We start from the raw sequence: 12334 nt of genomic DNA on the forward strand, positions 1-12334 counted from the left end.
AAAAGTCAAGTGTTTTTCTTGGCAAAACATATGAATAATCGCCTAAAATCAAGTAACAGAATCTTATAAATCACCAACAGTCTCCAATACAAATACTAGCAATTCAAAATTCTCTCTTAGGAAGTCTATTGGTATTGATATACATGATAACCCAATCATAACTAAATTTTCAGTTATGGGTTTATGTTCCTTAGTGTCAGTCTTATCAAAAAAGGCACATCTACTAGTGGGTTTAGGATCCAGGTTATAGGAACCTATCATTAGCAATTCAGATTATCTGAAAACTTGAAAGTAATACCTTTACCTTTTTATTTGAATATTATCTACAAAGGAAAACACTATTCAAAAAATTCGACAAAAGGGCAGTAAATATGTTATCCTTCCTCTCTGTTGCTATCTTCCTAGGTATCTGAAAACTGTTCCTGTATATGAAATGAGCCTGTGCTTTTGCTTCAACCTTCTCTATTAAATAAAATTGACTGTTAATATCAGGGTGGAAGCTACAGAGCTCTTTATATCTATACAGAGTGCAATGAGCCATCCAAGCTAACTCAGCAGAGAGAACATTTACTAACAAAATGATTGTAGAGACCCATTGGTTTGATGGATGGCTGGGATTGTATGTAATAGAGGCACTCATGAAAAAAATGGCAACACATTTGAAAACCTTCACAGGCTCCTTTTATCCATCTGGCATGGTTTATTAGCATGAGACAGACTCCCTGTTTTCTGTCTCTTTAATGATACTGTTCTATGAACCAATGAATGTTTTCATTTGGAAAATAAGAAAGCATTGACATGTTATCTGAACTGTGGTTTCTTTAGTGATGGTAGGGGAATAAATATGCTAATTCTGTGCTTTGAAGAATGCACTTGGTAAGGCCCATTACCATTACAGATTTCAGTGATTTTTAGGTCCAGGTGAGCAGAGGTTAATACCACATACCAGGAGAAATTCCATTATGCAAAAGTTTTAAATTAGAAATGTAATGGAGAATTTCAGTGACACTTTGATATATATTTTTACATGGTGCTTTTCATATTATATTCTCCAAGTAAAGCTTAACCCATCATTTGTCAATTATAATAATGAAGCAATTTACCTCAAGCAAATACTTGATTCTTCATGAAAGAAGCAGTTACTATGAAAAGCCATCACAGAAAGCTGGGAATATTCAGAAAATCTTACACAAGTAACACCTTTTCATATAGGAGTAAAGGACCACCTTTTGTAGGCACACACAAATGTATAAACACTTCTGGAGGAAATGGTATTTCCTTGGGAACACCAGGAAAAAGAAACAGAAGCAGGACCAACTGGAAAGAAGAATGACCTAGCTTTTGTAAAACTGGAACGAAACAACTCTCAACATTTGCAAAACATTCCTTTATTATTAGAAATAAATTATTTGTATAAAAAATTGCATGCGTCAATCATTGCATTTATTTTTAGCACAACCCAGGGCTTCAATCAGGTCAGCCTTTACAAGAAACAGACTCATTGTCTTATACAAGTTGAACAACGTGGGGCAGGAACGGGAGTTCTCACAATCACAGAAAAATACTTACAAGAATAACATCAGACATGGTTGATTTCAACAGCATTTTTGTTCACAAGCTAACATTGGTTTTCCTTTTGAGATTTTAGGTTTTTGTTTTGTTTTTGTTGTTGTTGTTTTTTAAATTGCTCATGAGTCAGCAATGCTTTTAGCTTTACACTCATTGGTTGTTTTGTATAAAACGGGTTTCTTCACTCCCCGCTAGTTATTGGTACATTTGGCTCAGGCTAATTTTTGTTCCTTACAAGATTGACTATGGATTTGATTGGTTGTAGTCTACGTTGATCTCCAGGAGGGAGTTTTTGTAGTCTCATATTCATTATGTAAGATCACAAACCACATTTCTTCAGATTGTATCATTTCCCTGTTCAGATTGAATGATTGCTGTAGCTGATATATGTTGTCTTGGTAGAGGAAGCTGTTAAGACAAATTGGGACAGATTAAAGCATGCAATAATAAATTACTGTGTTACTATGACTTTAAATATGGTTTCAAAATTTAAATTCTTTGGTGTTTTGTGATATTCAGTTTTTAAGTGGTAAACTTAATTTTTAAGGCTATAGAAGAAATTCAATGATCATAGAAATAAAAATTCGGCAGCAATTTTAATCTGAGGAAGCCACTAGTCTGAGGTGTATAGTACGTGGATGTTTAGTAGAAAATTAGTATTAACATAATAATCATTAATAAACATAGGTGAGGTTCAAATTAAATGTGTATTTGACGAAGAAACATCTACATAAAATGAAAAGTACAGATAACAAGTGTTCTATAAAATTACAAAACAAAACCTGATAAGGTACCCAAAGTCATGGAAGAAAACTGTGGTGTCTTACCAAACAGTAAACTAGCTGCCGATATCTTACTGAAATACATATCTTTTTTCATGTTTGTTTACTTGGAAGTCTTAGTTTTTTAAATTTATATAATGATCTTATATGTTTTCAAATTTCTTTTAGAACACAATGTATTTTTGAAGCACTTTCATCAAGTCATTTGTAGAAGGTGAAAAAAATTATCAGGAATTAAAGTGAATATTTGAGGGGTGGGTTAACTTCATGCACTGTTAAAGATTGCCAACAGTATCTCAAAACACAGGAAGTATTTAATGCATCACACAAAGCTAAGACCATGGTTGAAACAAGACAGAAAAAAAGATCTTCACAGTATAGCATCCTGATGATGGCATTAATACACATATCATCTTTAATGAGCTTTTGAATATTGAGAGTTTAAGACAAAATGAAGATTCATCACACTTGATTTTTAGAAGTATTAACAGTGATCTTCTGGAAAAAAGATGGCAGAAGCACTAACATCTATAATTCATAGTAGGTTAAATAACTTTTTCCATTGGTTTCAATAAAGAAATAAACAGTTTGGAAACACCGTTTCATCAAAATGGTAAGGCAAATAAAAAATTTTAAAAAAAACAAGCAATAAGAAGAAAGAATAAACTGTGAATGAGAGGCCCTTTGCATAAACCTTCTTTCAAAAATATGATAGGGCCAGGCACTGGTGGCTCATACCTGTAACCCTAGCTACTCAGAAGGCTCAGATCAGAGGATCAAGGTTCAAAGCCAGGTGGAGCAGGAAAATCCATGACACTCTTATTTCCCATTAATCAGCAGAAAACCAGAAGTGGAGCTGTGGCTCAAAGTGATAGAGCACTACCCCTTGAGCAAAAAAGCTCAGAGACAGTGCCCAGGCCCTGAGTTCAAATCCCATGGCCAACACCACCAACAACAACAAAAAGCTAGAGGAAAAATGCATCTAAAATGAACAGAGGATCTAGTAAGAGGTAATTTTTACAGTTGTCATAAATGTTCGTGTGAAAATTAGAGTACAACAGTGCATGTGCTTCTGCGTGCACACATGCTAGAGGAAGCGAGACCACGTGCAGTGGCAGCTGTTTCCGTGGCTCATCATGAACAGAGCATAAGGAACACCAGGTTCAGCATCACTTCATTTTGCACAGTTGGCAAAATTTACAGATAACCAACTTTGCTTCTAACTCTGTCCCTGTTTTGGCAAACAGGCTCTGCGTTATGAACAAGTTCAGCAAACTCGGTTTGCTTTCCTGTTTTACATTACTTTTATGTATGTCCTGAAGCTTAATGAAACCTTCAAATCTAGAACTTGTGATGGGAATGTCTGGCGTGAACAATTCTCATATATAGTATAACTTGTGGAGCTTTTGATTATGACAAAAAAAATTGAACATAAGTTACAGTTATTAGGTTAGAGTAAAAAAAACTCAATAATCAAGTAGCAACCATCATGATCAAAATCTTCCATATGTTACAAAAGAGAAAAGAATACTAAACAATAGGTTTGGTTGTTGTTGATTCTGAGATACTATTTCCTATTAACCATTGGCCAACCTTCATATTAAGGCAGCAGTGATACCTTTACATTTGTACTGTGCTTGTTTTATAGCTTTAAAAACACTTGTGTGTCTACTGCCACCTCATTATGGCAATGGTGTTCATCAGACATTTGTCAGCAGAAAAGACAAGAGGATGGCACCATGCACACAGTTCTGGTGGATTAAGCAGAATAGGGTTTATTGAGAATAGGCTATTCATTTTGAGTGGAAATGTTTTAAATTTGAGAAGATTAGGTCTTTTGCATAACTGAATGTCAAATGCTTTTCCAATATATAATTGCATTTCTAAATCCACACAATTTTGAGAGAAAGATATCATATTTGAGTGGTTAATTGTGTGGATATGTGTTTAGTGGCTTTGTGATTTCAGAAGCCTTTAGCTAATTATAAAAGTTGATGGACTAATGGCAATATGGCTGAAAAACCCTAGATAACTGTATTTGGACATGGAATTCTAGACAGCAATAACAAGGCTTCTTTGTACAGCATAGGAATCTACCGTCTCCTTGGATGATCATGTAAGGAAACAGGAAAGCAGAGATGATGATGACTGGTCTGATGGATAAAAGTGTGAGGACTTCACAAAACTGTCCCTCCCAAATGTGTAATCTAAACCACTTTAACTGGACCCAATGAATTTAAACCTAAGCTAGTCCCATAAAAGATAAAACATGCTCAAATCTTGGACAACTTGAACCTCCATTCAGGCAGTAATTGAGATGATCTTAATTCCTCTTTTCCACTTTGCTTCATCCTCGAAGAATGAGCTTCTAACTTCTCAGGAATATTATAGACTTCCTCTCCAAACAGTCTTTATGCTTGGAATAGTTCATTCTTATTTTAGAGAAAATAGAGGAGCATATGCATGCCGCATAATTTCCACCTCAACATCAACAAAAAATAACACTAAGTGTTTGAGGGTTGTTTCCATAATGCAAGATTAGTACTTTGAAATATTAGGAAATGTCCTTCTGAGAACCATTTGTTCTTTAAAGAAGTGAAAAATGCTATTACCTTTTTTCCACAGGAGGGTGTGGGATGATTGGTACTTGTCTCATTCTAAATGTGGATGTTCCCCTTTGAAACCATATTATCGGAGTTTTTTGATTGTTACTAAAACACAGGTACAACAATAGACTGTCTTGAGGCATCAGGGAGGTGTAGTGTTCAAAGGTTGTTCTTTGCCAAGAGCAGTTTACTGGCCTCTACATGGCTTTTAACTTTCCATACTGATGCTTTCATGGTAGAAAAACATAGGGAAAATTCTTGCCCTGAGATCACAACATCCTATTCTGCTGGCTTGAATAGTAGTTATGAATCATTTTTTACTAAGAGACTACTATTAGTCAATTGCTTATCTAGATTGACAGGTGATTGTAAGGAATTGGTATAAAACTCATCATTATTGTGCCTTCCATTGACATATCACAAGTTAACAGAATGGAGACTGTTTGAGGAGCATTTGTGGAACCTTGTCAGATATCTTTCTCTAAAAGTAAGCTGAATTTGGTAATGGTGGTCAGAAGATAACCCAGAATTGCCATGGGGGTCTAACAGTATATGAAGTCAATGAGTTAATTAAGCAAAGCTGATCTTCCAGGTTGGCTCTCTATATGAGATATTCCACTGTCTGACCACTCACCTCAAAAATCTTAATATAAGGGAAGTTATTGAACGTGGTGAAACCTTTGAATGGCAACAGGAGTAATTAAACCACAGAAATCCAACTCTGATTCTTCCACATTTAGTGTCAAAATTATAGCAAAATGAGAAATATAGTCCATTGAATAATTCTGGGAGGAAGGTAATTTTTATTTTAGCAGCCTTCTGTTATTTTACAACATACATCTTTAACCTATTTGCTGTTCTGCTGCAGATATCAAGATGAACTTAATCGAACAGTTAAGCTGCACTAGATTAGCCTGAGTATCATTGTGATGCTTCATGTGCTGTTCCTGAAATATACTCTAGAGAAGAGGAAGTTATATGAAGAAAACAAAAATGTTGGTGGTCATGGAAAGGATTTTCTTTCAAGGTTATTAGGCTTGCAGAGAATAGGACTAATTGTCATTGTGTCTCCAAGAAATCAAGGGATGCCAGAAGGAGGAAAGATGCAATTACTAAAACTTAACTAAAACACATTGGCTTTTTTTCTCATTCTCAAAAGGGCAAATATCATGTCATTTTTTGTTCACGTAAGATTTCTTATAATCGATTCTAGCAATATTGCTAAATGATTGCAATTATCAGGAACATCCAATATTGAACTCTTCAAAAGTTGAGATGTAGTTTCTATGTGTCTGATAGAATGTTATAAATGGAAAAGCTTTCTAAACCACAAGTCTATAATGCATGCAAAGAAAGATCTGAGTGCCATGCATTGTAAAAGAGATTTGTAGGCCATGGTTATGCTCTGAAGAATAGTCACTCATCCTGCAATCATCTGGCTCTCTCACTAAATGGTTTTGACAGTCTTAAAGTGCATGGGTACGTAATTCCCCTGCGACCATGTGGCACAGTCCCCAAGGCTAGTAGAAGATCATTCAACGTACATCTATTAGGAAGTGCTCCCGCTCTTGACCATCTGAAAGTCTACAGGTGACTTACTGTTGGTTTCAAGACTCTCACAGAGTTCGCTTTTCACTTCACCATTTGGTCTGTCATTTCCCTTTTGGATCAGTTTGCTTTGCATGGTGGCAGCTGTCACCACAGCCTTGAAGCTTCTCTTACGTTTTTGAACGTTCTGCTCTGGATGAAAAATTATAATATAAACCTTGGGCATATAGAGCATTCCCAGAGACACTGAAGCACTGAGACTCATGGACACAGTAAGAGTTGTCGTCTGGATGTACATCTGAGGGAAGGAAAAGAAGAGAGAATCATGGTTGTTAAATCTGCCTAGTAGAAGGTAAATCAAATAACATGGCATTTTATAAAATTATTCCAGCTTTTCTGCTAAGATGCATTCAAATGTACTTATTGAAATTGCCCTTAACTATAGTAAACATCCGAACTTGCAAAGAAAGATGAGTAAATTTCTATTTTTTTATGAAACCTGATTGCTGAAAACAAATTCACAAAAACAAACAAGCTGATGGAGCCAAATTTCCTTTTCAGATTATAATCTGAAAAAAAAATAAACTCCATAAGAAAAGGACCAAGACCAGTATAAGAAGAAATTATTGCTTTATGCCATAAAAGCCTTTCTTAGGAGATAACTGTGGGCAAGTGACATTCTTTCAGTATTACTTACCCTAGAAAGTAAATTACAAACATGAAAAATAAGAGTGAGAATGAGGCATTGTACAATATCATTCTTCCACACCACTTCCTGAATAATGCATTGTTTGTATCTCCATATTGTTCTTTAATTTCAACAATCAAACATGATAAATCACAAGCAGGCTGTAAGGGTATGATTTAAACAGCCCTTCTAAACTAGGCTTCCAGAGATTTCTAAATGATCACATCATATCAAAATGAATGTTGGTGCAATGACCAAATATATAAGAACATCTCCCTGTAAAAATTAAGATATATAGTCTAGGGAGTGAGTCCTGATACATGCATCTTGAAAATCCTCCCTGTGCTCATTTCCTGTTCACCCTCCCCCCAACTCCCAAATGAACTGGAAGATCTCTCTGGAAAAATTTTCTTTCTACAGATGATACATTAAGAAGTTAAAAAAATAATACCACTTGTTTTTATTTTTCCTTATGGTATGGAAGAAGATATAGCAGTACGTAAAAGCAAAAAATGTGGATATCCTTCTGCTTTCATGTCCTGAGTTCATAGAGCATTGAAAAATATTCAGAAGGATGAATTCATAGATTCCCCACTCATGTTTCTTTTTGATAAGTTAGATGTTTGCTTTTAACAGATGGTAAAGCTTCAAGAAGTTTCTAAACCATTAGGAGAGCATCAGGAAGTCAAATTAACACTGTTCTCATCTGTGAAATTATACTATGTCAATTTCTGTGTTTCCTTATCAATTCATCTACTAATAATGTTTTCCTTACCTGAGACCCTACTGTTAATATGGGAATATCTTCAAACAAAGTGATACAGAATTGGATTGTTTCAAATGGCAACTCACTTATGAAATTCTCTCTGGCAAATATTATCTTAATTATACTATTTATTACTCCTAAGTATTAAGATATTAAAATGAATAAAGTGGAATCCTTTTTCATGTGTACATATGTAATTATGTTTATATTAATTTCATGTTATTTATAAGAATCTATGTGAGGTTTATGACATTATAAGCACAGAAAACTGCTTCTTAACTTTAGGTATATGAAGATATTCAGGAATTTGATTTACAGAAATCACATCAACATGGTTTCCATAGCCTCTTATTCTGTAAATTGGGTCTTAGTAATGGCTACCATACCACATTCATGACATTGTGACTATAAAACAAAGTGATGAGATGTAAACCTGAGATTCTTGGTTTAGTTGATGAGTGCTAGCTAGCATCAATAGAGACCTGCTTTAAGGACACTCCTTGGCAAAGTGAGGAATATTAACCTGGACAGTACTAAAGATTTTGCTGGAATTAAGATTCCAATGAGGTCCCTTTATGTGCCTTTAAACCATGTTACTCTCCCTAAGCTTTGGTGTCCACTTGGAAGCAACCTATAATTATGAAAATTCCTAAGCTTCTCGTGAGTTAGTCTTTGAATTCCTACTTATTTTTCAAGCTAGCATTGTTGAAAAAAACTCTGCAGAAAATGAAAAGCAGAGAGAGAATACTGAAGAAAAATGTGGCAAAGTTCAAGCCACACACATAAATATTGCAAACATACTTGAATAGGTACACATCAGATTCAGCTCCACCAGACCTTGCTAAGCCAATTTAGCCCACAAAAATAAATAAGTAAATAAACACACAAATAAATAAATAAAATCTAGAGATCAAAAAGCCATGAAATGATCAGAGCATCCATAGTGATTGGTTGAATTTCTTAGTGTGTTTTTGTTTTGTTATAATGTGCAAAGTGAAGCTAAATAGCATGTAAATACCTTTACAGTTAAAGAAATCTTGTAACTTTACTCTGCCATCAATAATATAAGTGATAATTTTCTCTCCTTCTCTGGGAACATCTCTGAAATACATAGTAAATTTAAACTTGCTAAATATTAGACATAAAGAAGATTTCAGAATGCAAGCTTCCTCATTAAGTGCATTACTGTGGTTTTTCTTTTTGGCAAGTCTACTCAGAAAAAGACATAATAAACATAGACTAAAGAATTAAATAGCACTATGCTTAGTGTACCAAGCTCTCTATTAGACATTAGAGTTCCAAATTACACCAGAATGTTCATCTTAATTATGTGCTCTCTTATGTGCTTTTGAGGAAAAAAAGCAATATGAGTTTAACACATCTACACAAAATTGTACTCTAAAATAACTCTCACAGAGCCTTGGACTCTGAATGGACTGAGTGGATGAACTTCATCTTTCACTACCTAATAAACAGGTAAGTCATGCAGGTCAGAACCACCATGACTACAGGGTAAAATTAATAAAGAAATAAAAGTGCTACTTATAGAGAGAGTGAAAGAGGGTGAATATAGTAAAAATACACAATGTACACATGTAAAAATTAAACAAGGAAGCTTGTTGAGCGAGGCTTGACTAGGAGAGAGAGGGTAAGGAAAAGGGAGAAAGGATGTGAGCCCAATCAAGGTACATGGTGTGCATCTATTGCCATGTTGAAATGAAACTGCCTTATACAACTAATTGATGCTAATTAAAAATTAGTGGGGAAAAGGATAATATGGTATAATTGTTTGAAAAAATGATCTCAACAAAAGCACTAAATACTCTCATTCAGGAGAAGTTTAACCCATAATATCATGGATTATAGAATTTAAAATATCATCCATATTGAAAAGGAATAGAGAGTTTATAACCACTGCTGGGTGAAAAAACATTGGTTCTAAAAACCAAAAATTATTGGATTTCTGTACACCTAAAAACAATTCTAATTATTTTCCATACCAGGAACAAGCATGTTTTTGTAACAGTCCAAGGGTTTGGATTCCAGCACCTCCTCCTTTATAGTTATTTTTAAATATAAATACTTGGGACGTAAACATAAGAAAATCAACAAACCAATCAATCAAGCTACAATTCACACTGTCAGAATCTTCCCTGGTATTTAGATAATGTTTGATTTTATTTTCCTCTCCATTTTTTAAAATCTGTACAGTTGAGGGAGAGTAATAGTTTTCTCACAAAGAAATTATAGAGGAGATTAATGTGTCTTCAAAAATGTCTTATATGCACAAAAGAAGCACAAAGAGATGCTAATCAAGTATCTTCCAGGTATGAAGAATGAGAAAAAGAGAGGAAGACAGACACCCATTCATCAGATAATTTTGATTTACTGAAGTGGTGATAGCCATGTTCCAACTATCAAGAAAGCCATTGTAATCACACTTGGAACTAGGTAGACTAAGTTTTGGTTCACACACCAAGTGTGTTTGTTAATGTCAAGGCCATACCCATTTGGGGGCTATCTTCCTAGAACTACACAACAGCTCTCTTTCTCAATGATGCAAGTCTTCAGAATGCACATAAATCCATCAAGACATACTGATCATGGTATTAGCAGTGTTGATGATCATCTTTTTCTAATTTTCTCTTATTTGCCTCCCTTGCCTCAATCACTCCAAAATACCCATGAATAGAGGAAAAGAGGCTATATTCTTCTACATCCACTAATGGCCTATCTTTTCTCTTTGGCATCCACAACTCAGGCATATTTTGTATGTGAAGAGGTCAGGATCACTGACACAGATTTAAGCAATTTCTGGATAAGCTCTAGAAAAGAGCACAGTGGGCTACACAAAGGACAAATTTTTCAGGCCTCATTATAGCTCCCTCTTCACTCCCTGAATGCATCATTTGTATACAGCCAGGGGCATCTGTCATCAAAATACCAGGAAGAATGAGGATGGAGCTATCTGAACACAAACCTGGTGATGTTTATAATCCTCTTGAAGAAAAAAGCAATCTGTTTTGCTAACGTGCAAAGCAGCTCAATGTCATGTGAAAAGAAACAGATTCATGGTTTATTCCCAAATATTTCTGTTTTGCTTTGGATGGTTTAATCTCATGCTTACACTCTAGCCAGGGAGGCTCCGTTTGGCTATTCTGCACACTCCCTGAGCAGCTATCCTTACATCTTGCCTCTCTCTGCTTCTGTCATTTATCTCCTCATCACTGCATCTACCAAAGTGGCACCTGCATTGAAAAATAGATTTTCTTCTGACTAAGGAGAGCTTCAAGCCAAGGGACTTCAGAAACCTTATTTATTATTAGAGGTTACTTTTAAAGTGATGTTGCAGAAAACCCTGGAGTGGCTTGTGGATAGTAAAATGCCCCACATCAACTCATCATGAAATAATTCCAACCATAGCTAAACTTTCTTCAATAGAAGTAACATCAAAAGCAACCACTAGGATATTCTGACTGAGTCTGTACACTATATAACTAGCATCAAACATTAATATTTTACTGTTGTTTCAGTTCTGTTTGGTTGACATTTCTTCCTAGTTTTCCCTGAGTTAATTCAATGTGACCACTACATTGAAATACTTAAGAGTTTAGTTCCTGGACACCTATCTACCTATCCATTTATTCATCTATCCAGTGGTACAATCTTGCACAACACATTTGGAATCTTGACCATATACCAGGATCAGCTCTGTACACAGGATTCTGTTCTCAGAAGGAGCTTCTATTGGTTTTAAAGCTTAGGAATTCATAATATATTTGGAGTGAAAACATTTACATTTTGTTTTTCATTAAGTCCTACAAATTATGCAGTTGATCCTTTTAAAAACCATTCACTTGCCGACAGGTTCCAGACTTCTCTGGAGACATTCAAGTACCATCTGTGTAGCTCTCCTGGATGTCTGACAGCAAATAAAACATACTAGGGCCTGTGATTATTCCTTTCTTTGCACTAAAATTTGTTCTTGACAGTGAGCCTCTTCCATTTATCCCATCTTTCCAGTTCTTGGGACCATCAATCTTGAAGTTGAACTTGACTATTTTGAACACACTCCCACCCTACCTATGACAAAATCCTGTTGATTGTATCTTCAAAGTGTTTTCAGACAAGTTATTTTTCATTGGTTCCACTGGTATTACATTGCTCAGAGCCACTATCGACTTCCATTGGACTGTCACTGTAGCTGTCCTACTGATGTCACTTGCTCTGCCTTTTTTATTTTCTGTCTAGTAAACTGATTAATCCTAACAAAGAAGCTAGTATAATCCTATTATTCATGAATCAGTTTAGGGCCCTTTTGTTCTCAAACTCTGCAGTGTTTTCTCTACAGTAGTCTTACGACAACCTTATATCT

The 12334-nt window shown here is 35.2% G+C and overlaps 1 protein-coding gene across 4 annotated transcripts in view; it reads right to left on the minus strand.

Moving 5' to 3' along the window:
- Positions 1–1392: 1392 nt before the first annotated feature.
- The window catches only part of Grm8 (glutamate metabotropic receptor 8), a 716785-nt gene continuing 705843 nt past the window's right edge, over positions 1393–12334 (minus strand). For 3 of the 4 annotated variants that reach the window (XM_069996686.1, XM_069996685.1, XM_069996688.1), the window contains 2 exons: positions 6557–6803; positions 1393–1977 (listed from right to left, as the gene is read on the minus strand). In XM_069996686.1, the coding sequence (XP_069852787.1) occupies positions 1928–1977; positions 6557–6803 (297 nt within the window). In that variant the 3' untranslated portion in view covers positions 1393–1927. Of the gene's footprint in view, positions 1978–6501; positions 6804–12334 lie in introns of all 4 variants that reach the window. The other variant, XM_069996687.1, reaches the window with a different exon arrangement.

Source organism: Dipodomys merriami, unplaced genomic scaffold (assembly GCF_024711535.1).
Source record: "Dipodomys merriami isolate MVZ:Mamm:240054 unplaced genomic scaffold, mDipMer1.0.p SCAF_5, whole genome shotgun sequence".
Classification (NCBI taxonomy): domain Eukaryota; kingdom Metazoa; phylum Chordata; class Mammalia; order Rodentia; family Heteromyidae; genus Dipodomys; species Dipodomys merriami.